Genomic DNA, 27090 nt, shown 5'->3' with positions numbered 1-27090 from the left:
ACCATATTTGTACACCTATGTACAAGGATATCCTAGGCACCATAGAGATCCTTATAAAAATCCAACAAAATGTTGCTCTATTTTTGTCTCCTCACTGCTATGATGTTTTCTATATTTTGGAATAAAGATTGGATTTTTATAAGGATGTCTATGGAGTCTCAGATATCTTTGGATTTGCTGCGGTTTGTGGACCTGGAGGAAGGCCCTGCCGAGTAGCAAATACTCCTCAATGGTGCATGGGAATTAAATACTGGACTGAGTATACATCTGGGCACGTCTGGGGCGGGCCTCATAGGAAACCTTAGCTTTTACAAATCACTGCAATGTTACAGAATATTGTACAAGTGACGGCATATTCAATAAGGATGTAAAACAAATAAAAATATATATATAAAGTCCATACCACCCCCCCCCCCTTTAAATAAGTTATAACATTAACATATTTGGCATTGCCGAGTGCGTAACTGTCCAAACTAATAAAATATTGCAATGTTTATCCCGTGCGGTGAGCGCAGAAATTGAAAAAATGGGACGGCAGTTTTACTGTTTATTGGTCATTTTGCCTCCCAAAAAGTGGAGTAAAAATAAATTAGAAAATCGTACAGATCCCAAAATGGTGATGATAAAAACTACAAGCCCTGATACAGCCCTGTCAACCACAGACGTCACCGCTGTGCCCGGGTAGGTGACCTATGGCACAGGGGTGGACATATCAGGTCTACAACCTGGGGCCCAAGGGGTAAGGGGCCACATCCACCTCCATAGCAGGGGGAATTGTGCATTATGAGGAGCTCTTGGGCTGCAGAGGGCCCATATGCTGCTGTTACACAGGGGCTGACTGTGTCCTCCAGTACTATGGCAGATATGGAATCAGCCAATTACTGGTGGGCAGAGATAATATATTGGGGTCCCCCCACCGACCACCTCTAAGCCTTCAGTGCCCCTCTAACTGTGGATTTTTTTTTCAGGCGGAACTTAAGTGCTTATTTCCAAGTTTCCGGGGGGAGGACTGGAATGGCACAAGCGGTCCGGTTGCTATGGGGGCAAAACGGAAGTGACGTCAGAATTTGTTGACAGCGGAGCCCGAAGGATGCCCTGTGAGCAGGAGGAGGAGGATCGGTTGTGAGGACGGCCCGGAACCGAGCTGGAGGCTCCGGAGCTCAGGATAGCGGAGCCCCGGGAGGTTTACAGCAGGTTCCGTGAGGGATCCGGCCCGGAGGAGGACAGGACGCGGCGGCACACCGGACTGCTGTTACATGGTGAGGACATGTCCTCCTGTGATATTATCGCCCCCGGCTGCCGGTCTGGTGCCTGGGGTATCACAGCCACTGCACCGCATACTCTGGGAGATGTCACTCCTTCTCCTAGGAAAGCTGGGTGACAACCAGTATGCCTCCATTACCGCTCCTGCTCAGGTTGTCAGCCAGCTCTCCCCGCCTCCTGAGTGGTAAATCTGCCCCAGCTCTCATATCTGCAATATCTCTACATTAGTGGGTGGGTTTCACATTCAGGAGTCCAGGAAAGCTGGGTGACAACCACTATAGTCAGAATTACCAGTGGTGTACAGGTTGTCATCCCCGACCCCTGCACATTACATCATCCATGTAGCCTTCACTCTCATAATTCTGTATACAAAGGTGCATATGACATTCAGGAGTCCAGGAAAGCTGAGTGACAACCACTATAGTCAGAATTACCAGTGGTGTACAGGTTGTCACCCCGACCCCTGCACATTACATCATCCATGTAGCCTTCACTCTCATAATTCTGTATACAAAGGTGCATATGACATTCAGGAGTCCGGGAAAGCTGGGTGACAACCAATATAGTAACAACTAAAGTGCCCACAGAAGTTGTCACCCCCAGTAAATTATTGATGTAGCCTAGGCTCTTACAGTACTGTGAAAAGGTGAATTTGTCATTGAGGGGTCCAGGAAAGCTGGGTGACAACCACTGTAGTCACAATTACCAGTTATGTACAGGTTGTCACATCCCAATCCTGTACAGTAAATCACTGATGTATCCCTCACGCTCATAGTACTGTATATATTGGTGAATATGTCATTCAGGAGTCCGGGGAAAGCTGAGTAACATCCAATATAGTCAGAATTACAAGTGCTATAGAGGTTGTCACCCCGACTCCTGTATGGTAAATTATTCATGTAGCCTTCACTCTCATAGTTCTGTACAAAAAAGTGCATCTGGCATTCAGGAGTCTGGGAAAGCTGGGTGACAACCAATATGGTTACGATTAAAGTGCCCACAGAGGTTGTCAGCCAGCTTTCCCGACACCTGTATGGTAAATCTGCCTAGATGTGCAGCAATGTAGTCTCTACCCCTAGACAAATATTTAGAGATCTGGGAAAGCTGAGTGACAACTAATAAAGCAATCATCACCGATTCTGCAGAGGTCGTCACCAGCGTTTCCCAATACCTTAATGTTAAATCTACCTAAAGGTTCATTGCTCTAAGTAGACAGGTTTGCCATTTAGAAGTCTGGGAAAGCTGAGTGACAACCAAAATAATCAATATTACCAGTGCGTAGAGTTTGTCCTCAGCTTTACCTGACTCCTGACTGGTAAATCTACCTGTTTGTGCATTGATGCATCCTGCACTCTCATAGCACTATATAAATAGGTGGCTATACCATTCAGTGATCTGGGAAAGCTGAGTGACAACCTGTATGGCTATGATTAAAGCTTCCACAGAGGTTGTCATCCAAGCTTTCCTGAATGGTGAACGTACCTGGATGTGGATGGATAACCCTCCCTATCCTTACTGTAAGTAAATGGTCTGGGAAAGCTGAGTGACAAATAATATAGGAATCATTACATGTCCTACAACAGTTGTCTCTCAGTTTGCCACAAACCATATATATTGGTCTCCTAAATAGTAAATCTGCCTAGATGGACGCTTCCTCCACTCTCATATCACTGCATAAGTAGATAGATGTGACATTCAGGAATCTGGGAAAGCTGTGTGACCTCCCATATGGCCATCATTACCAGTGCCACAGGGGTTGTCTGCAAGAGGCGCGTCGATGTGTTCCTCATTTCTATATGTTATTCAGGAGTCTGGAAAAGCTGGGTGACAACCAATATGTCCATGATTACAGGTTCTGTACATCTTACATGGAGTGATATGAAGCCTCCTGAGAAAGCGCCTCCCTTTGATGTCCTGTGGATGGCGCTGCTAGAGATCAGCGTTGTGTAACCTGATTGCAGACCAGTCCTCCCGCTCTATGGATACCGTGTATCTCTCCTGCTGCTAAAGTAAAAAAATGGCTTTATGAGGGGATCGCTACTTAAGCAATTCTCCTGTGCAGTGGTGTCAGGGGATCAGCATCCGCTCCCCTTTCTTTATGAAATGCGTTCGCTGTCTCTCAGAATTCCCTTGTTCCCTGGTTTATGAGCTGCGTGATTCCCCTGTAATCTGCTGTACATGTGATAACGCTGATGGTTTCGCCTTCAGTTTGCAGATGATTTGATAAGTGTCATTGAGCCTGGAGCTTCTTCTTACATTGGAGAATTGCATGACCGGCAATCCCCTAGGGAGGTCCGGTACTAGACAAGCAGAGTGCAGGCTGTATCCTGTGTGTATTGTTGGGAATCGGCGGGAACCTGAATCTCCCTTATAGCTGCTCTGTTATTGGACCAGAGACTTGCGGACCCACTATGATCCCGGGGGTCTGGATGCTGTATATTGCGCCGTGCTGTTCCTCTTCATCTACTTGATTGTCCTGCGCTCTCCCCGTCCGCTTGATGGTCCCCTCTGTTCATCTATGGCTGTAGAGAGCGCGAGCATCGTCCGGGGCAGTAGACTAGGGTGCCAGTGTTGCCATGCACCATGGTATCGATGCCCATGAATGCATTTATGCATCCATCAGACAGTTCTGAGGAGCGATCGCACAGTACTGGTGACACAAAGGAAGTGATAGCGGCCGGCAGCACTCGCTTCCTCATTAACGTCACTGACTGATTACTGCTTACTATTGTGTCCCGCACTAGCAGAGCTTGCAATCTAATTACAAAGCCCCTGTAATATCTATTTGATTCCCTCCACCGGTGAAGGCGATTGTCTTGAATCATAGCACCACCATAGACCGTATCTATGCACTTATATATGCCAGGTCGCAGACCCAGGGAAGGGGCAAGCCCTACTCCCCTATATCTTTTATGCAGGTGGTCTTTTTTATTACCTTTGGCTCACTGCCACTAAACCAGGGGGGCTCTCTTTAGCGCACGAGTGTCTACACCCAGTATACAGCTGGCTGCACGCTCCTGACAAGGTTTGCTTTATACCTACAGAGCGACACATCCATGTCCCAGAAGAGTTAACCTTGGAGGAGGGCATCATCGTCCTGGTGCCCGTTCTATCCAGCAGGCTTGTCCCTTACAGCAACGCAGCAAGATGGCAACAGACAGCCCAGAATCTCTCATGACCATCTGCACAGACTTCTGCCTCCGAAACTTAAAGGGGACACTCTGCTACCTCTTAGACAATGACGTCCTCCGCCTACATCCAGATATCTTCCTGCCCAGCGAGATCTGCGACCGACTAGTCAACGAGTAAGTAACGGAGTGGCCATTGCTGTGCCTATTGATTGTGGGTAGGACTGGCAGCTCTTGTGGTCAGAGATGTCCTTAAAGGGGTTGTCCAGGACTTAATTATTGATGACCTATGCTTAGATTTGGGGGGCCGTCACCCCAACAATCATCTGTTTGCAGCTTCTGCTGCTGTAGGAAGTACAGGGCGTATGGAGCCAGAACAGCACATGTTGTGGTCGTTATCGGGTACTGCAGCTCAGCTCCCTTTGAAGTGAATAGGATCTGCAGTACCCAAGAACGGCCAGTATACAGTGTGCAAAGCTGCGTTGTTCTGGCTCCGTACATAGCAGCTCCCGCACTGGCCGGATGTGCACAATCAGTAGATCGAAAGGGCTCTCAGGGTGGGTCATTAATATCTCACACCTGGATAGCCCCTTTAAATTATGGTATGTGACTACCTATATATGACCGAGACCTTTTTCATTTATCAGATACATCGAGCTGGTGAACGCAGACAGCGGTTTTGAGCCCCACGAGAGTTTCTTCACTTTATTCTCCGAACCGCAGAGCACGAGACTCACCCGCCTGCACCTTAAGGAGGACATCGTCCAGGACCAAGATCTGGAAGCCATCGCTAAACAAGTGAGCACAGCCGTATCTGTGTCTTTCTCGCGTCTTAGAAACTGGCAGGTGACAAAGGGCGTCCTTATCTCAGGTCTATTTGCGTTTACTCCATGTCCTTGATTCAGATACAGGAAACCGCTTCCACCGCACGGCAATGTGATCTGTGAGCGCGGTTTACATTGCTCTTGTGAGGGGAATCATTTGATCCGGGGGTAATCCGTGCGCCTGTATTGTGTGACCCGCGTTGGTTTGGCTTGTACGTCTGCATATTAATGCTGTTGTCATTGAGAGCTGTAACTTTAGGTTAGTGAGGTTGCAGGGCCATGGTGTCCGGTTTCTGTGCTTACTCTATATCTGAGTCACTGGGTATACATGGCTACTTATTCCCTGGAGAGGCCTCCCCCTATTGTTAGGATCAGTAGGGGGGACAGACTTTACACCTTTTTTTTTTTCTCTTAGGCAAAGTCTGTTGTCTGAGTGAGACCTGAACATTTTCCAAACAAAAAAGCGCAATTCCACAATTGTTTTTTTTTTTTTTTTATTTACCTTGTTCACTAAATACTAGAACTGACCTGGCATTAAAGGGGTTGTCCACTACTATTTAAAATGCCCCCAATGGATGTAAACTGTGGAGAGAAGATTTTTTCTAATTACCTTGCGTTGTGTTTATTGCCTGTGAGCGGCGCTATCGCTGACCGCTCACAGGCATCACGTGACCCCCGGGTGCAGCCGACTCTGGTTTCCGCTGATGTCACATCAAGTCAGGTGTGACCCACTGACTCGCTCCCCACTGATTGATGGGCTGTGGGTGGGGTTTCCCGAGTGTCACAGCCCAGCATCCACCATGTGCTTTCCCAATGAATGCAGGAGAGGGAAAGCACGCATTGCATGCTGGGATGTGACGCGTGGAGTAACCCCACCCACAGCCCGTCAATCAGCAGAGAGCTCGTCACTGGGTCACGCCTGACTTGACGTGACATCAGCGGAAACCAAACATCATCGTCTTGTCTTTTTTTATTTAAGTGGTTTAAAAATAATTCGGAAATTTGTAAAAAAAAAAAAAAAAAAAAACACAAAAAAAAACATTTTTGCTTTTGTCGCATTTTTCTGCGACCTGTAACGTTTTCATTTTTCTGGCTGTGGAGCTGTGCGAGGTCTTATTTTTTGCACCCTGAGCTGACATTTTTAATGATACCATTTGGGGGTAGATACAATGTTTTGATTGTGCCTTAATTGCATTTTATTGCAATTTTGCGGCAGCCAAAAAACCCCATAATTCTGGCCTTTTGAATTTTTTTTTATCGTTTACCGGTAGGGTTAATTTATTTTATATTTTGATAGATGGGACTTTTATAAATGCAGCAATACCGAATATGTGTATTTTTTATTTTGTTATATTTTTAATGGGGCAAAAGGGGGTGCTTTGAACTTCTGTGTTTTTTTTTTTGTTTTTTTTTTCCTATATTTTTAAAAAAGTTTTTTTGACTTTCTACTGTAATAGTTCCCTTAGGGGACTTGAAGCTGCGATCGTCTGATGCTATACATAGCAGTGCATCAGCTCTTCTGCACCCTCGGCTAATAGAGGCACATGATGGCTAATTAAATCAGCCATCATGTCCGGGGAAAGATGTGGGCTCGGTGTGTGAGCCTGCATCACGTCTGGCATATGACGGTACTTCACATGTCGGTAAGAGGTTAAGGGGGTATTGCAGGAGTAGACATCTATGGCCGATCTTATCCATGAATGTTGGGTGACTGCTGGCTGAATACCCCTCCTTATCAGGTACTTTATTACAATGGTTTTCTTAATTTCCTCAGGACCTAGTTGAATTGTATCTTACTAACTGTGAGAGGCTGACGGCCCGGAGTCTACAGACCCTGGTGAGTTTCCGCTCCACCCTGGTGTCACTGAGCCTGTTTGGCTGCAGCAGTATCTTCTTTGAGGAGGAACACCTGGGTCGCTACGATGACTCTGACTGTCTGGTGAACCCCAGCCGTCAGATCCTGTCCCGGGACTTCACCTTCCAGGGTTTCCGAAATCTGCGCTTCTTAAACCTTGGCTCCATCACCAAAGGGGTGGATGTGGAGATGATGCTGCGCCCCCTCATGTGCCTGAAAGCTCTAAACCTGTCAGGAATCCAGATGAATGACATCAGCTTTCTGACCCAGTGGAAAGACACGTTGGTGTCGCTAATCGTGTACAACATGGACCTATCTGACGATCATGTCCAAGTCCTTGTGCAGCTGCAGAAACTCAGGTAAGTTGGAGGTTGGAGCCATCGGTGATGAAATGGTATTTCAGAAAGGCTCTGCCCTGTTTCGCAGCTCTACCTTTATCTACTGGAAATAAACTTCTTCCAGTTTCTTATGTGTGCTATAAAGTAATTGTCCTGTCAGAAAATTCTTGCTGTCATTACTTGCTGCTGTGTGAATATAATAGAGAAGTTTCAGCATGGTTTATCATACAGGGAGAGACAAGGAGGCAGTACTATCAGTGCCTATAAAAAATAAAAAATATACAAGGAGATCCATGGATACAGTATCTATTTGTTTCTATATAATTTACAAGTAGAAACGGGGTAGTACTATCTGTGAGGAAGTGAAGATGGATCCAGCTCAACACACAAGGCAATTGATTAAAATTCAACAATCTTTATTGGCAAATCCTTTTAAAAAATTAGTAGGAAAAAACAAAAAATGGACATCTCAGACGACAAAGCATATATTATGGGGTGGTGTGTATAAAAAATGCCATATGCGTTTCGAGTGAAAAAAACTCTTGAACACTTAGCCAGTAACTTAGTACTATCTGTGCCTACACCATTTAACTGGGAAGCAATGCTATCTGTGCCTACATGGCTTACATCTAGAGACAGGGACACAGTGCTATCTGTGTCTACATAGCTTACACCTAGAGACAGAGAAGCAGTGCTATCTGTGCCTATATGGCTTACATCTAGAGACAGAGAAGCAGTGCTATCTGTGCCTATATGGCTTACATCTAGAGACAGAGAAGCAGTGCTATCTGTGCCTATATGGCTTACATCTAGAGACAGGGAAGCAGTGCTATCTGTGCCTACATGGCTTACATCTAGAGACAGGGACACAGTTCTTTCTGTGCCTACATGGCTTACACCTAGTGACAGGGAAGCAATGCTATCTATGCCTACATAGCTTACATCTAGAAACAGGGACACAGTGTTATCTGTGCTTACATCTAGAGACAGGGAAGTAGTACTATCTGTGCATACATGGCTTACACCTAGTGACAGGGAAGCAATGCTATCTGTGCCTACATAGCTTACATCTAGAAATAGGGACACAGTGTTATCTGTGCCTACCTGGCTTACATCTAGAGACAGGGAAGCAGTGCTATCTGTGCCTACAGGGCTTACATCTAGAGACAGGGAAGCAGTGCAATCTGTGCCTACATGGCTTACATCTAGAGACAGGGAAGCAGTGCAATCTGTGCCTACATGGCTTACACCTAGAGACAGAGAAGCAGTGCTATCTGTGCCTATATGGCTTACATCTAGAGACAGGGAAGCAGTGCTATCTGTGCCTACATGGCTTACATCTAGAGACAGGGACACAGTTCTTTCTGTGCCTACATGGCTTACACCTAGTGACAGGGAAGCAATGCTATCTGTGCCTACATAGCTTACATCTAGAAACAGGGACACAGTGTTATCTGTGCCTACCTGGCTTACATCTAGAGACAGGGAAGCAGTGCTATCTGTGCCTACAGGGCTTACATCTAGAGACAGGGAAGCAGTGCAATCTGTGCCTACATGGCTTACATCTAGAGACAGGGAAGTAGTACTATCTGTGCCTACATGGCTTACACCTAGTGACAGGGAAGCAATGCTATCTGTGCCTACATAGCTTACATCTAGAAACAGGGACACAGTGTTATCTGTGCCTACCTGGCTTACATCTAGAGACAGGGAAGCAGTGCTATCTGTGCCTACAGGGCTTACATCTAGAGACAGGGAAGCAGTGCTATCTGTGCCTACATGGCTTACATCTAGAGACAGGGAAGTAGTACTATCTGTGCCTACATGGCTTACACCTAGTGACAGGGAAGCAATGCTATCTGTGCCTACATAGCTTACATCTAGAAACAGGGACACAGTGTTATCTGTGCCTACCTGGCTTACATCTAGAGACAGGGAAGCAGTGCTATCTGTGCCTACAGGGCTTACATCTAGAGACAGGGAAGCAGTGCTATCTGTGCCTACATGGCTTACATCTAGAGACAGGGAAGTAGTACTATCTGTGCCTACATGGCTTACACCTAGTGACAGGGAAGCAATGCTATCTGTGCCTACATAGCTTACATCTAGAAACAGGGACACAGTGTTATCTGTGCCTACCTGGCTTACATCTAGAGACAGGGAAGCAGTGCTATCTGTGCCTACAGGGCTTACATCTAGAGACAGGGAAGCAGTGCAATCTGTGCCTACAGGGCTTACATCTAGAGACAGGGAAGCAGTGCAATCTGTGCCTACATGGCTTACATCTAGAGACAGGGAAGCAGTGCTATCTGTGCCTACAGGGCTTACATCTAGAGACAGAGAAGCAGTGCTATCTGTGCCTACCTGGCTTACATCTAGAGACAGGGAAGCAGTGCTATCTGTGCCTACAGGGCTTACATCTAGAGACAGGGAAGCAGTGCTATCTGTGCCTACAGGGCTTACATCTAGAGACAGGGAAGCAGTGCAATCTGTGCCTACATGGCTTACACCTAGAGACAGAGAAGCAGTGCTATCTGTGCCTATATGGCTTACATCTAGAAACAGGGACACAGTGTTATCTGTGCCTACCTGGCTTACATCTAGAGACAGGGAAGCAGTGCTATCTGTGCCTACAGGGCTTACATCTAGAGACAGGAAAGCAGTGCTATCTGTGCCTACATGGCTTACATCTAGAGACAGGAAAGCAGTGCTATCTGTGCCTACCTGGCTTACATCTAGAGACAGGGAAGCAGTGCTATCTGTGTCTACATGGCTTACATCTAGAGACAGGAAAGCAGTGCTATCTGTGCCTACATGGCTTACATCTAGAGACAGGAAAGCAGTGCTATCTGTGCCTACCTGGCTTACATCTAGAGACAGGAAAGCAGTGCTATCTGTGCCTACCTGGCTTACATCTAGAGACAGGAAAGCAGTGCTATCTGTGCCTACATGGCTTACATCTAGAGACAGGGAAGCAGTGCTATCTGTGCCTACATGGCTTACATCTAGAGACAGGGAAGCAGTGCTATCTGTGCCTACATAGCTTACATCTAGAGACAGGGAAGCAGTGCTATCTGTGCCTACGTGGATTACACCTAGAGACAGGGAAGCAGTGCTCTCTGTAACTACATGGCTTACATCTAGAGACAGGGAGGCAGTGCTATCTGTGCCTACATCACTTATAGTTAGATAGCATGAGGCAGTGCTCCTTTTGTGCCTGTTTGACCGCTGCTCGCACACTAGAACGTTTACCCTTTGGTTGCAGCCATACTAGCATCTTGCTTCTTGGTTACGTGTGGTCGTACCTTCCTCTCTTCTAGGCACCTGGATATTTCCCGGGACAGACTTTCCAGTTACTACAAGTTCAAACTTACCTGCAAGGTGCTGAGCTCATTTGTGCGGAACCTGGAAGACTTGGTCTCTCTGGACATTTCTGGTCATGTGATGCTGGAGAACTGCGCCATGTCCAAGATGGATGATGAGTTGGGTCCTCCCAGGTGAGACATAAACAGACCAACTTTCTTATCAATCATCAACCTGTGTTAAAGGGCCTTAAAGGGGTAGACCAACATGTGTTCCTTCTGCATTAGAAGGTAAGAGGCGCTATTGATCTGGTGTCCGTTGACTTCTCACCACTTCTCGTGCAGTCCTGGCAGGTATTGTGCAGCTGTCCTGTATATGCCTGGCAAGTGACTGATTGGTCGCCACATCAGCATCACAATAGTGAGAGGGTCTGGTTTATGCCTTTAAATGTATTTCTTCACGTCCCCTTATTTAAATGGTTATCCGTTTGTCTTGTCTCCATGCAGCACTGACCCAAATAAGAGCAGTATCATCCCTTTCCGATCTCTGAAGAGGCCGTTGCAGTTCCTGGGTCTCTTTGAAACCTCTCTCTGCCGCCTAACACACATCCCAGCCTACAAGGTAAAGTCTACATCACACTTTTCAGATATAAGCATCACCGGTAATCAGATGATCACATTGATGGGGAAGTTACTCTCAGCCATTCATTTCTCCTGCAGTGGCCTCTGCTGGACAAATATGGTATTACATGGTGCCTATTAGTGGCTCTCTGCTGAGGCTAATACAGATGGGGTTCTGAGCGGCAGAGCATATGCACACCCCCTTATAAGCCATATTGTCATCGTGAATCAACCCCTTTAATTCACAGTATTAATTCCTTACTGAATTAATGCCTAATATTCTGTTTCTTACAGGTGAGTGGAGACAAGAACGAGGAGCAAGTGCTGAATGCCATTGAAGCATACACAGAACATCGTCCTGAGATAACCTCCCGTGCCATTAACCTTCTGTTTGACATTGCCCGTATAGAGAGATGCAACCAGCACTTGCGAGCCCTACAGGTACCCACTCCACAGCATGCCATGCCCTCATCAATATCATCTTCCCATATGTAGTATATATATATCTATATATTCCATATGGGCTGACATGCTGAAGCCTTTACCCTCCTCCTTGTGTAGTTGGTGATTGCAGCTCTGAAGTGTCACAAGTACGATAAGACCATTCAGGTTACCGGGAGTGCAGCCCTCTTCTACTTGACTAACGCGGACTACCGCAGCGAGCAAAGTGTCCGGCTCCGGAGGCAGGTTATCCAGGTGGTGCTGAACGGCATGGAGTCATACCAAGAAGTCACAGTAAGTCATTTCCATTATTACAAAGCTTTTTATTTTCTGATTTTACACAAAGTAATCCAAACCCACATGATCAGACTACACACAGGTTTTGTTTGTAGTCTGTTACCATGGAAACACCGTCTGTTTTTACCGCCTTGATTTGCAGCACTACTGCAGTATTTGCATCTGGCAGTGCTACAATATGAACAGTCAAGCCGATGGATGTGAAAGAGGATTTGCCACTTGCTCAGAAAATTTCAGTTACATACTTTAAAATCCCTGAGCTCCCCTGATTCTGCCATTTTTTTTTTCCATTTTGCACTGAGTCTCTCCATTGCAGAGATATTCACATTTGTTTCTTCTGGAGCGCAGTTTGTGAAATTTCTGTTTTGCAGTTTAACTGAGCGTTTCTTCAGTCCACCCTGGGGCGCATGCGTTCACCAGTCCCTCCAAGATTCTGCTAATCACAGCTCAGACACATCTGAGACTGATACATCAGCTGCTGAGCTGTGATTGGCAGCATTTGGGAGGAATTTGTGAACATGCGCACCCCCAGAGAGGACTCAGAAGAAACGCCCAGTTGGACTGGAAATCAGATATTTCACATACTGCGCTCCAGAAGAAACAAATGTTAATATCTCTGCAATGGAGCGACGCAGAAAAAAACAGAAAAGAGCGGAAGAATCAGGGGAACACAGGGATTTTTTTTTAGAAGAAGTGACAGGTCCTCTTTACACAGCTTGTCTACTTTTGAGGCTTTTTTTGCTTAAATGCATGTATTTTTGGCTAACAATCATTTTTTGCAATTGGGTTCAATTAAAAATTTTGCACCGTTTGTCTTCTGTAGCCTCAGTGTTGCACCTTTTTGCAGTTGTGATGTCGTCTCATGTATTATTCACCATTCATGTGACCGCTGCAGCCGGTTACTGGCCTCAGCCCACCGCGTGTCGAACATGCAACGTGATTGATGGACTAGATGTCATTGCTGGAGCTGCAGCGGGATTCATCACATATAGAATAGGTTCAGTGCATATGTGACGGCTATTTCTCTATTTTATAGCATTTCCTATTCTATCGCGAGTTTTAGAAAATCCCTGAAAACCCCTTTATAAAAAAAAAAAAAACTTGCTTATTCATGGCAGGTGTTATGTACGGGGGCAATTTACATCAGAAAATATTGCAGAAAAATGCGGCTCAACTTGTCTTTCCTGTTCTCAACCTCCACGTCGTCTACATATATAAATAATACGAGTTACATGACGGTGATCACAGCTACAGGGTCAAATCTAAAAGTCACAGACTTCTACCCTGGGTTATAATGGTATCTGTGACAAGGTTCTCTTCAATGATGGGAGTGGCTTCTCACTGCTATAAACATTCAGAAATAAAAAATAATCCTTGTTGTAGCCTCCTATGTCTTTTTTTTTGCACTGTGAACACAGCCTACACTGCAGCTTATTTTCCTAAACTCTGGGGTACAGGCTGTGTTCACATCTTGCTGTCGTATGGCTTCATTTGTTGCTACTGATTGGATAAACTTGCTTCTAATCGTATCAATGGCTTCTCCAGGTGCAGAGAAACTGCTGCCTGACGCTGTGTAACTTTGGCATCCCCGAGGAGCTCGAGTTCCAGTACCAGAGGGTAAATGAGCTGCTGCTGAACATCCTCATCCCGACCCGGCAAGATGAGTCCATCCAGAGGATTGCAGTTCACCTCTGCAATGCCCTAGTCTGCCAGGTGGACAATGACCACAAGGAGGCGGTGGGGAAGATGGGCTTTGTCATGGTGAGTGAGGAACATTGAAAACGTAATTCCACCGTTAAATTTCCTTTTGGTTTCACCATTAAACTCTTTCCTTTCATTTTTATAGACTATGTTGAAACTGATTCAGAAGAAGCTGCAGGACAGGACAGTAAGTAGTGTGGATCCTTCCTGCTCTCCTGTGTTTGGTGCACCTCTTTTTCCATAGGTTCAGTCTAGTATGGCGGCTCACTTCCATTCCTATGTATAGGGCCGAGCTGCACTACTGGATCAAGCCCATGGACAAAAGTGGAACTTTTTTATTTATTTTTTTATTTCAGATAACCCCTTTAACCGGACCACCCCTGCTTAATCAATTCAAGACCTAAATAAAAACAAACAAACATTGGATACTCACTGGTGCTGCAGCGCCATTCCAGCGAGGTCAGCACCACTGTTTCCAGTGGTGAAGTGACTTTTTTTGTGCTTCGTTGGCCGCCTGTTACTATTCTATCATCATCATTAAGGAATATTAATGAGCGCCCACTTATTGGCTGCAGCCGGCACGTAACACAACAATCTCACATCACCGCTGGGAACAATGGTGCAACCATCGCTGGAACTGTGCCACAGCAGCAGTGAGGATCCATTGTTTTTATTTTCATTCGAGTCCTGAATTGATTAAACTATGGTGGTTCGGTAGTGGACAACCCCTTTAAGTTCATATGCTCTACATCCACTTCTAAAAAGTAAAGGGGTTTTCTTATCTTGTATTGTGACGGTAAATTCCTTGTATATGCCATCACTTTATGATCGGCCGGATCCGATCTCACCTCTGGAACTCCACAGATCCTGAGAAGGAAGGAACAGCAGTGGTATTTTAGTGGTGCGCCCGCTTCACTTTTTTATTTTGCTTTTCTGTATTTATACCACCCGCTGTGTAGGGAATTGTAGCCCATTAACCCCTTATCACTCAGTGACGTACTATTACAGCATGATGAGGGTGCGTGTGTATCGACTTGGCTCGGGAGTTGTGTTATACAGCCAACACCTCCTTCTAAAATCAGTTACCGACGCCGGCTCTGATTACCGCTGTTTAATCAAATAAAATCAAAATTTCTGTTTTTCTGTCTCCACACTTCCTCTTAGTGCAATAAAAATCAATGAAAACATTTAATATACCCCAAAATTATACCACAATGAATGCCATAAAAACAACCCCCCCCCACCACAAAAAAAAAAAAAATTGGGGGGGATTGCCATTTTTTTCACCATTTAAACACGTGGTTTTCCAGTCCAATTATATGTCAAAATAAATGGTGTCATTCAAAACTATAATGTGTCCCACAAAACAAGAGCCCTCAATGAGGCTGTGTCCCCAAAAAAGTTATGCTTTTTGACGGAAGAAGAGGAAAAAAATTAAAGCGCAAAACCAAAAACTGTGCCTTATTAAGGGTTTAATGGGGCCGGCTGCAGCCCCCCGCACGCTAGGCGGCTTGGAGCACCAATGTGCAGGTAAAGCTGAGAAGGGAGCACTGTTCTATGTAAGCCCTTTGGGCGCTTCTGTCTTAGGATCGGCGGTGGTCCCAGACTTCGGACCCCCTCCATGATAATAAAGTGATGGCATGTCCTGGGGATATATCATCACTTCACATCCTTTTAATAAAGGATGAGGCCTTTGCTAGTAGGTAAGGGCGGCTTCATTGCCTCTGGTTTTCATCGGCAGTGTGACCAGGTGATGGAGTTTTCCTGGAGTGCCCTCTGGAACATCACAGATGAGACTCCTGATAACTGCGAGATGTTCCTGAATTATGGCGGCATGAAGCTGTTTCTTGACTGTTTACGGGTAAGCGTTCCTGCTGTGTTCCCCCGCCTTCATTGCAGCCATTATTGGGCTTCGGATAGCCTTTACCACTCGTTTCTTTGCCACCCACAGGAATTCCCGGAGAAGCAAGAACTGCATCGTAACATGCTGGGACTTCTGGGGAACGTGGCGGAGGTGCGGGAGCTCCGTCCACAGCTGATGACGCCACAGTTCATCACCGTTTTCAGGTACAGGCCTTCACCTTGGTCGTGTGGTTCGGCGTCACTGCTTGTGTCCCGTGTGACCTTGTGCTTTCCTCCTGCTATCAGCAATCTCCTGGAAAGCAAAGCTGATGGGATTGAAGTCTCGTACAATGCCTGTGGGGTGCTGTCACACATCATGTTTGATGGTCCTGAAGCTTGGTTCATTACAGAGCCCACGCGCCAGGAGGTGGAGGAACGCATGTGGCAAGCCATTCAGAGCTGGGACATAAGCTCCCGAAGAAACATTAACTACCGGTCAGAGACACCGCTAATGTATCTTGTACTACAATCCCCTCTTCTGTATAGCGCTATTCTCTATCATAATGTCCTGATTTAGAGCCACTTAAAAAGTCAATAAATTTGTCCTTTTATTAGTTTATGCAGCCAGGATTTCTTTTTTTCTGATACATAGCGCCAAATTCCCATAGTTATAGTGTTAAAATTCTGATAACCTTCAGCCACCACTAGGGGGAGCTTACTGCATATGCTTATATACTAAGCAGTGTGCAGGAAGCTCCCCCTAGTGGTGGCTGCAGGTAACCAGAATTTCATAATTTAATCCCTTTCCGACTTCCGTCATTGTACAGCACAGGTCGGGTATGGAGCCGGCACAGGAGCTTATATGGATAGGGGTTGTCTTGATAGGTCCATTCACTGACACACAGCAGGGTTATTACATTGTTCCTATTGATATAGGGAGCGACTCCCATAATAACATTATATTAGGCAATAATGCACTTCCCTTATATAATAGATCTTTACTTGGTGCCGATTGATGCTAACCTGGCATTAAGGCAACGTAGCGTGGCACATTGGCTCTCCCTTTTCATATGAAGGATTGTTGCCCACTTATAATACCGCCAGAATTCACCTGAAATATGAGTAATGATTTGTAATGTCCTTGTGTCTGTTTTTGAAGGTCATTTGAGCCAATTCTCCGGCTTTTGCCCCAGCACGTGTCTCCTGTGAGCCAGCACTGGGCGACGTGGGCCCTGTACAATCTGGTATCAGTGTATTGTAAGTATCCCATCTTCTTGCATCGAGAGTCAGTATAATGTCTGGAATACATTTTTCCCTCTTTTTTTTCCCCCCTTTAGCAGACAAGTACTGCCCCCTGTTGATCAAGGAAGGAGGACTTCCTCTGCTATTAGACGTGCTCAAAATGACCACTACGCGACAAGAAACCAAGGATATGGCGAGGTATTTACACAGCTCCAGTACCCTGCAGCAGCGGACGTAAGGAATTAAAGGGGTTGTCCAGCATTAGAAAAATATGGCTGCTTTCTTTCAAAAACTGCACCACCCCTAACCAGGGCTTGTGTTGGGCATGGCACCTAGCCCCATTAAAGGGAATGAAGCTGTGCTGCCGTCCCAGACACAACCCATGGTTACAGTCATTTACATCACCTCTACATCCAATCACAGGAGGTTTTTTTTTTAACAGATTCATTTTATTAAACATTTTTCATATAATTACAATGCAATATTTTTTTTTTTTACAAATTCATGAAAAACGATTTACTGATTTGTGAGAGGCCGATGACTTGGGCATCACTGACCAAACCAATAGGAAAGGGCTTCAGCAATAGTAAAGATGCCTATAGTGACGGCAGTAGATATTCAGCTCCCCTCTTTTAGCCAGAGCGGCAGTGTGGTCAATTAACAATAATTTATCTACCAATCTATCTTATCTTTCTGTCACAAATTGTCTCATTGCTTTATTACTTTCTGCTATTTGTAATAAACCAATTAAACAAGAACAGTGTACATAGCTGAAGACAACTGATAGAACAAGTCGTTTCTGCTAATTCAGCACAAATGCCACTTTTACTGACTACTAAAGTGTCAAGATTATTCACCCCCTTTATGACAAGTGTCTTTAGTACTTAGTAGAGACCGTCTGGCTGTTATGACCTGCTGTAAACGTTATGTGTAGCCAGACACCTGCTTCAGGCAGTGTTCCTGGGGAATTTATCCAATTCCTGGAAGGCAATGAACTCCAGGTCACTAATATTCTTCGATTCCTCACATCTTAATAAAGATTTTCTATGGGGTTTAAGTCAGGCGACTGTGACAGCCGCTCTAGAATCTTCCAGGACGTCTTCTGAATCTAAGCCTTGGTGAACTGTGAGGTATCCCTGGGATCATTATTCTGTTGGAAAGTCCAATAAGGCCCAAGCTTCAGCTGCTCACAGAAGGCATGACGTTTTCACCTAAGATTTCCTGATGCTTGATTAAATTTAGCTTTTCCTCTATACGCTACAGGATACCAATGTTAGAGAAAGCAAAACAGCCCTAGAGCATCATTAAACCCCGCTATGTTTCACTGTAAGCATCACTAAGCCACCGCACTGCTTCACTGTAGGTATCACTGAGCCACCACCATGCTTCATTGTAGGTATTACTGAGCCTCCACCATGCTTCACTTTAGGCATCACTAAGCCACCGCACTGCTTCACTGTAGGCATCACTGAGCCACCACCTTGCTTCACTGTAGGCATCACTAAGCCAACGCTCTACTTCACTGTAGGTATCACTGAGTCCGCCATGCTTCACCGTAGCCATTACCTAGCCCCGTCGTGCTTTACTAAAGCCATTACTGAGCCTCAGCCATGCTTCACTGTAGGCATCACTGAGCCCCCTCCATGCTTCACTGTAAACATCACCTAACCCCTGCCATGCTCCACTATATGCATCTCCAAGTCACCGCACTGCTTCACTGTAGCCATTATCGAGCCCTCGCCATGCTTCATTGTAGCCATTACTGAGCCCACGCCATGATTCACTGTAGGCGTCACTCAGTCAACGCACTATGTCACTGTAGACATCACTGAACCCCTGCCATGTTACACTGTAGACATCACTGAGCCCCTGCCATGCTTCAGGGCACACATCACTGAGCCCCTGCCTTGTTACACTGTAGACATCACTGAGCTCCCGCCATGTTACACTGTAGACATCACTGAGCCCCTGCCATGCTTCAAGGCACACATCACTGAGCTCCCGCCATGTTACACTGTAGACATCACTGAGCTCCCGCCATGTTACACTGTAGACATCACTGAGCTCCCGCCTTGTTACACTGTAGACATCACTGAGCTCCCGCCATGTTACGTTGTAGACATCACTGAGCTCCCGCCATGTTACGCTGTAGACATCACTGAGCTCCCGCCATGTTACGCTGTAGACATCACTGAGCTCCCGCCATGTTACACTGTAGACATCACTGAGCTCCCGCCATGTTACACTGTAGACATCACTGAGCTCCCGCCATGTTACACTGTAGACATCACTGAGCTCCCGCCATGTTACGCTGTAGACATCACTGAGCTCCCGCCATGTTACACTGTAGACATCACTGAGCTCCCGCCATGTTACACTGTAGACATCACTGAGCTCCCGCCATGTTACACTGTAGACATCACTGAGCTCCCGCCATGTTACACTGTAGACATCACTGAGCTCCCGCCATGTTACGTTGTAGACATCACTGAGCTCCCGCCATGTTACACTGTAGACATCACTGAGCTCCCGCCATGTTACACTGTAGACATCACTGAGCTCCCGCCATGTTACACTGTAGACATCACTGAGCTCCCGCCATGTTACGCTGTAGACATCACTGAGCTCCCGCCATGTTACGCTGTAGACATCACTGAGCTCCCGCCATGTTACGCTGTAGACATCACTGAGCTCCCGCCATGTTACGCTGTAGACATCACTGAGCTCCCGCCATGTTTCAACAAGACATGCATAATAAAATCAATAAAAAAGGGGAGATGGAAAACGAAGTCTCCAGGTAGCAGAGGGACGCAAGTCGTGGTAATTATGGCATTTTGATGTTTAGAAGTGTTGTTTTCTATCACTTGATGACTGGTGCACGGTAGCAATATTTTCTTAGACACTCCTGTTGCTTATGTGTTTGGCATGGATTACTTGACATCACCACATTGGTGTAACTGATATACTTCTGTCATCTTCACGCATTAGCAAAGGATTGTCTTACAACCGTGATTCCTCCTAACACCATTATTTGGAGATGTTAGTGCACATTGTTGATTTAAGTCACAGCAAGATTTAAAGGGGTATTCCCATCTCCAAGATCCTATCCCAATATGAAGTAGGTGTAATAATAATAATATTAGCAAATACCCCCAATTAGAAATGTAGTATAGATTTTCTGATTCGCTATGTCTCTTCCCTCATGTGCAGGCATTGCGGGACCTTAGGTATCCATGGTTACGACCATAAGCACTTAGCTAACTGTCACGATATCAGTGGTCGTAACCGTGGATACCTAAGGTCCTGCAATGACTGCACACGAAGAAAGAGACATAGCGAATCAGAAAAACTATACTACATTTCTAATTGAAGGTATTTGCTAATATTATTATTATTACACCTACTACATGTTGGCATAAGATATTGGAGATGGGAATACCCCTTTATTTAACTAATTTTTACGTTTATGTCAGCACTATATTGCATAATTGGTACTTTATTTAAACGTGAATTACTGAACATTTGGGACACACACACACATATTACAGGTCTAGGTTGCTACTGTTTTTTGCACTGACAATACTGAATGTGTATTGAACACTATCCGGGCTACTGAGCAATACAAATATCTATAATATAACCGGGGATGCGTGTGTCTGTCTGAAGCCTCGATAAACTGCGCATGCGTGACGCGCAGTCTGGCTCCAGACATAAGAACGCATAGAGCCGTTACAGGTAAGAGTAGTCTATGGCGCCGGAGATCGCGGTATGTGTAGACACTGAACGCATACCGCCATCTCCGGCGCCATACTTACCTGACCGGGAGGAGCGTTGCCGCGGCGCCTCTCTTCGCCGGAGACCGGGGCAGGAGTGAGGCGTCGGATTGGCGCACGCGCATATCGCTATCCGGCGCCATTTTACTGAAAACACATTTACAGTGTGTCTTCAGCAAAATGGCGCCGGACAGCGCGGTGCTCCGGCGCCACACTCCTCACCCGGCCTTCGGCAGAACAGAACGCAGCAGCGCTGGAGCACAGAGAAGAAAGGTGAGTATAAGTGTTTATTTTTTTGTATGTGTGTACAGTGTGAAAGGGATGAGGGGGCCACACATACCAGGATTGGGGGGTGAGGGGACCACACATACCAGGATTGCAGGGTGAGGGGACCATGCATACCAGGATTTGGGGGTGAGGGGTACCACACATACCAGGATTGGGTGGTGAGGGGTACCACGCATACCAGGATTGGGGGGTGAGGGGTACCACGCATACCAGGATTGGGGGGCAGCACATACCAGCATGGGAGACCATATACCAAAAATACATATATATGTATGTATGTGTATCTGCATGTACATCTTGCTCTACATGAACTCATTTGAATATCACTTCTTGTATAAAATTACTTATTATATTAATGCCACCTGTGACTTGCTACCTATAGTGACTTCGTTTTCCATCTCCCCTTTTTTATTGATTTTATTATGAATGTCTTGTTGAATATTTGTTAAAGAAAATTGTCTTTTTTATATATATATTTATATGGGAGTTCTTTTTCGGCTCTAGCTTAATGCCCCACTCCCATAGACTTTTTTGGCCTTTTCTGGTTAATAATCACCAGTCCCCACCATGCTTCACTGTAGGCATCACTAAAGCCAATGCACTACTTTACTGTAGGCGTCACCTAGCCCCAGTCATGCTTCACTGTAGGAGTCACTGAGTCCCCACTATGCTTCACTGTAGACATCACAAAGCCCCACCATGCGTCACTGTAGGTGTCACTGAACCCCTGCCATGTTTCACTGTAGGCATCTCTGAGCCACCGCACTGCTTCACTGTAGGCATCACCGAGCCCCCGCCATGCTTCAATGTAGCCATTACCGAGTCCCCATTATGCTTCACTGTAGCCATTAGAGTCCCGCCATCCTTCACTGTAGACATCACCGAGCCCCTGCCATGCTTCACTGTAGGCATCTCCGAGCCACCACACTTGCTTCACTGTAGGTATCACTCAGTCAACGCACTACGCCACTGTAGACATCATTGAGCCCCCGCCATGCTTCAGGGTAGACATCACCGAGCCCCTGCCATGTTACACTGTAGACATCGCTGAGCCCCCGCCATGCTTCGGGGTAGACATCACTGTGCCCCCGCCATACTTCACTGTAGGCATTACTGAGCCATCACCATGCTTTACTGTAGGCATCACTAAGTCAATGCACTACTTTACTGAAGGCGTCACTGAGCCCCCGTCATGCTTCACTGTAGGCGTCACTGTACCTGCTGCCACCAGGTCTTGCTGCAGGTCTTTTGCAGTCACTTGAGGCTTTTTGACCACCTGCCTCCTCAGGACTCTGGTGGTAGCTGGTGATAGCTTCCTCTTTCTGCTACGTCCAGGCCATGGCAATCATCTCTTCTCTTAACTTTTTGAACAACCCAATAATCTTAGTGACCTGGAGGCCAATGCCCATGAGGAATACGGCAAGACTCCTCAGGAACGCTGCAGAAGCCAGTGTCTGGTTATGGATCACATTCACAGCAGGTCATAACAGCCAGAAGAGCTTTACCAAGTACTATAGACGCCTGTCATGAAGGGGTGAATGAGTCTGAAGCTGCAGTAGTTAGTACTCTCATATCCATCCATCTCATATCTTATCTTTTTGGATTTTTTTCAGGAAAGTGATTGAACATTGTAGTAGTTATAATGAAGAGAGCATGGACACATTACTATAAAGAAGCTGACGGCAGCCACAAGTATCCGTCTGTGCCCGTCTCCACAGGGAACACTTGTATCCACCCCCATCACAGGGGGAGCCACGTGTGCCCCCAGTACCGCCTGGCACCAGAGAGAACTTACTTTGCACAAAAACTATTGTTATTGGTGTTTTATTTGTATCTTTTTGGTGTGTGGCTAAAGCTACGACGGCCACCAGGTAAGACTGCGCCCACAGGTGACCCAACCTGTTGTGTAGACTTCGGGCAGGAGACGTGGGCAAACCATAAAGCCACCAAGAAGATGGGTGGCTCACACCAGCTACACTCCATGATGCTAGATGCTAGAAAGATTGATGTGCCCTTTATACTTCCAGTTGTCGCCATGGGCAGAGTTCACCAACTTTAAAGCATGGCAATTTTAATGCCCAACTATGTGACCACATCCCTGCCAGCCGCCGGATTATTGAGAGCGTAAGCAGAACAACCGCTCACACTACAGGACCCAATGGGCTTGTAATTGGTGGTCCGCACCTTGCTCCTCCAGAAAACACTCTGTGGTGCCACCTATAGGTGACATTTCAAGAAGAATCAATTCCTTCCAATAGCCAAATACGTAAAGTGTTTTGTGACATGGAAAAACCTCACTTCCGAGCGGGTGGCACATGACGAAAGCGCCAAGGGAATCGCCAGGTCCGAACGCCATACGAGAAGCCTGAGAAGAACATCACAGAGCAGAAATTGTACACGGCCGCTGCCAATGATTCCTCCGCACGGGCACCACATGCCGATCTCACGCCGGCCTAAGCCAAATCGTATAATTACCACTGACTGTAACCTGTTCTGTCTTTTTGTTGGTATTTTCAGTAATTAATTACGACATTGCCATATAGCCACGTCATAATCATGGGATCAGATAGCACGGATGTTTGCCGTGAGTAGACCTGCATGGAGTAGTGACTATAGGGGACAAAAACAGCTGAGCCCAGTCCTATATGGGACACGGTGCAAAAATAACAGCTGCTTACCCTTAAAGGAATTGTCCAGGATGAGAAACCATGCCACTCATGCCCATAGGCTGTTTGCGGTATTGCATTCCCTTGAATGGAGCTGAGCTGTAATTCCCTTGGATAAGAGTGGCACTTTTTTTTTCATAACCTTGGACACTCCCTCTGCCTGCACAACTTGGGGTCTGTTCACATTGGGGTTTTTTTGCTTCCGTCCTGGGCATCTGTCCACGACATATACCACCAATCTATGTCCGTGGTATATGTCGCCCATAGAAATGTATACCATGGTATTCTGGAAATACACATTTCTTTCCTATACTTAGGATGGGCCACCAGTGTGATCTGCCCCCCACAATCAGCAGTAAAATAGGGCACCGTGCTTTTTTGAGCCCCTTCACAGCAGCCCATCTGTACATACAACTGGTACCGCACTTCAGCCCCATTATCTTCGGTGGGGCCGAGCTGCAGTACCAGATACAGTTGCATGTACCCCACTATCCCCCCATTATGTCAATTTGGTGGTGGTCCTGGGGCTCAGACTCCGTGAACCCATACACATTAGGGAATAGTCAACTGAGCTGGCCAGCTGCAGGAGCAGGCAACAATCTCATGTGTATATGGGTGTCCTGGACTCTCCCCGTAGGCAGATATTGGGGAAAAGAAGGATCAGGCATGTGGAATTTTGATACCCAAGCCTTTTTTTCTCAGCTGAGATGAGCCGCCGCCAGAGATTTCCAGCAGTGGCCTAATTGCCTTTCACTGTTGAAAACATATGTATGCTCAGCCAAACTGACAGTGCATGTGTATGGGGGGTGATGGATGGAATAGCTAAGAAAACCCCTATAAATCTGCAGAGCCAGGGAAACCAGTGACCACCGTGCTGCCGCTGGGTTCTGCTTTACTAGATCCTTGCAGACCGCTCCCTGTATCTCAGCTCCCTGTATCTCAGCTCCCTGTATCTCAGCTCCCTGATGTAAAACTTCATAGCAACTTATTTATTTTTTTAAAGAGCAATAATGTTCCAAGGTTTAATACCAAAATAACCTAATCCCTTGCATCCGTTTGATATGGTGAAGCATACCGTATCTTTATATGCCCATTATCGGAGCTGTGTCTAGTGTTTGGCTATCCAAAGCAACTGAGAACATTGAATCACGTCGCAGTTGGTGAGCAATAGAATTAAAGGAGGTGTACGTGCTAAAAAAAATATAGCCTGATATTCCCCCTCCTGCGAAACAGCGCCTCTTCAGTCCATAGGCTGTGTGTGGTATTGCAGCATTCAAGGTAATGGACCAGAGCTGCGATAGCAGGAATAGCCTTTAGGGAAAAAATGTCTCTATAACTGGTATTGCAGCTTCACTTCATTCTCTCAAATACTGCAATACTGGATACAGCCTGTGGGCAAGAGTGGCGCTGTTTGTGAAATGTCATGCAATATAAAATTACATGAAATAGACAAAACTAACATAATATGCCCCAAAAGTGGGGTACCTTTCAAGGGGACACACCCCATTGTATCATGCAGAGGTGTTAGGCTGAATAGGAGTCAATGGCACCAGATAGCCATATACAACACTTACGCCATTTTTTGGCATCCGCTAATCTGCCGATACGCGGTGCAGCTGATGCGTGCCGTCATAACCAATATGGCTGTAATGGATTATTACTCCGGTCTGGAATTATGTACCGTGTTTTCTGTTTGACTTCTCTTTTGAACACTTCCCCATTTTAATCTTTTTTTGCACATCTTCTGAAGTGTTCCTTAGAGAGTCCGCATCAGTGTCTTCCCTACATGGACTGGCAATAGCGAAGGAAAATAAACCAGGGACTTGTGGAAAATGCTCACGTTTATATCGTGCCTGGGGCCGAGGCCCGGAGCGGAGCAGGACCACCCCTGCTGGTTTTGTATTACCGATTCCTTTTGGACATTATCTAGCCATAGATATCCAGCTGCTTATTTGTGGCAATCATCCTCTGCAGGCGTCCTGGACACCTATACACTCACCACATTGAAGTTTGGGAATCACTCCGCCATACTGATTTTTTTGTGCTAGATCCACTTCTTAACTTTTTTATTAATTCAGCTGACTTATGTTCCAGGCCCTTCCTTTTCCCCCTCCCCTTCCCTTTCCTTTTCCCCTTCCCTTTCCAACCTTCCCTTTCCCCCCTTCCCTTTCCCCCTCCCTTTCCTGTCCCTTACCCCCCTCACCCTTCTCCACCTCCCCTTTGCACCCCCCCCCCTCCTCCGCACATTAACTTTGTGTTGGTAATTTATATAGGTGTTGGATCTGGATTAGGTCCTGTTACCTCCTGCAGGGGCACAGCTCAGTGAACCATTGGGGTCAGTACGGCCTGATGTAAGTTAGTTGGTGCCTCGTGTTTTGTAAAAGCCTCAACTGATGACCTGAATTAATAAAAGTCCCATGTGAAAAGGAACGGCCCTTGTGTGGTGTATTTGCGACCTCCGCTCCAATCAACAGGGGCTCTGCTGACCCCGTTCCTGGGATTACTGGGCGTCCCTTATCCAATAAATAGGCGATAATTTCAATCTTTGGAAAACCCTTTTTAACCTCTTTTGGCTATGGCCAATTTTCATGTTTGCAATTTCGACTTTTCCTTCCCTTCTTATAAAAGTTGTAACTTTTTTCTTAAATTTTTTCTGGCTTAGCCATAGAAGGGATTCTTTTTTTGTATTTTTAATGATATCGTTCATTTTACCATATAATGTACTGAAAAAAACAAACAATTCCAAATGATGTGAAATGGTGAAACATTCCACCATTGCTTTTTTGGGTTTAGTTTTTATGGTGTTCATTGGTAAAAAATGACTCTCCAGGTTCGGCAACTAAAAAAAAAAGCCAAATTTTGAGGTTTCAATAATTTTTTTGTGCATCGTTGGCAAATAATTTTATATTCTCATACATCAGACTTTTGCAGACATGGCGATAACAAATAAGTTTATTGATTTAATTTTTTTTATTTTTATATGGAGAAACAGGGAAGAGATTCCAAATTTTGGACTTTTTTAAGCTTTTAATACACGTAAAACCTTCATGACATTTTAATTTATCTTAGCCCCCGCACTCCTCACAAAATGGCCACAGACTTCTCCCCACATTCCCCACCTTTCTCACAGAATACTCCCCACATTCCCCACCTTTCTCACAGAATACTCCCCTTGGTCCCCACCTCTCTCACAGACTGCTCTCCATGGGCCCCATGTCTCTCATAGACTGCTCCCCACTTCTCTCGCAGCCTGCTCCCCTTGGTTCCCACTTCTCTGGCACACTGCTCCCCTTACTCTCCACTTCTCTGGCACACTGCTCCCCTTGCTCTCCACTTCTCTGGCACACTGCTCCCCTTGCTCTCCACTTCTCTGGCACACTGCTCCCCTTGCTCTCCACTTCTCTGGCACACTGCTCCCCTTGGTTCCCACTTCTCTGGTACACTGCTCCCCTTGGTTCCCACTTCTCTGGTACACTGCTCCCCTTGCTCTCCACTTCTCTGGCACACTG

The 27090-nt window shown here is 46.1% G+C and overlaps 1 protein-coding gene across 2 annotated transcripts; it reads left to right on the top strand.

The window, feature by feature from the left end:
• The first annotated feature begins 1035 nt into the window (after positions 1-1035).
• On the top strand, positions 1036-26011 carry ZER1 (zyg-11 related cell cycle regulator). 2 transcript variants are annotated; one of them, XM_073640222.1, is made up of 16 exons: positions 1036-1259; positions 4308-4568; positions 5039-5189; positions 6990-7429; positions 10729-10905; positions 11218-11332; positions 11626-11772; positions 11893-12066; positions 13615-13830; positions 13916-13957; positions 15512-15631; positions 15722-15837; positions 15919-16107; positions 16772-16869; positions 16953-17052; positions 22529-26011. In XM_073640222.1, the coding sequence occupies exons 2-16, from the start codon at positions 4411-4413 to the stop codon at positions 22584-22586; spliced, it is 2301 nt and encodes a 766-aa protein (XP_073496323.1). In that variant the 5' UTR covers positions 1036-1259; positions 4308-4410; the 3' UTR covers positions 22587-26011. The 2 variants fall into 2 exon arrangements, with proteins under 2 accessions (XP_073496323.1, XP_073496321.1); XM_073640220.1 differs by having other exon boundaries at positions 1037-1259; positions 16950-17052.
• Positions 26012-27090: the final 1079 nt, after the last annotated feature.

The sequence above is a fragment of the Phyllobates terribilis genome, unplaced genomic scaffold (genome assembly GCF_046119375.1).
Source record: "Phyllobates terribilis strain yellow unplaced genomic scaffold, ASM4611937v1 Scaffold_7__3_contigs__length_470593459, whole genome shotgun sequence".
Lineage (NCBI taxonomy): Eukaryota > Metazoa > Chordata > Amphibia > Anura > Dendrobatidae > Phyllobates > Phyllobates terribilis.
Note: the sequence above shows the minus strand (reverse complement) of the source record. Positions and strands in the feature narration are given on the sequence as shown.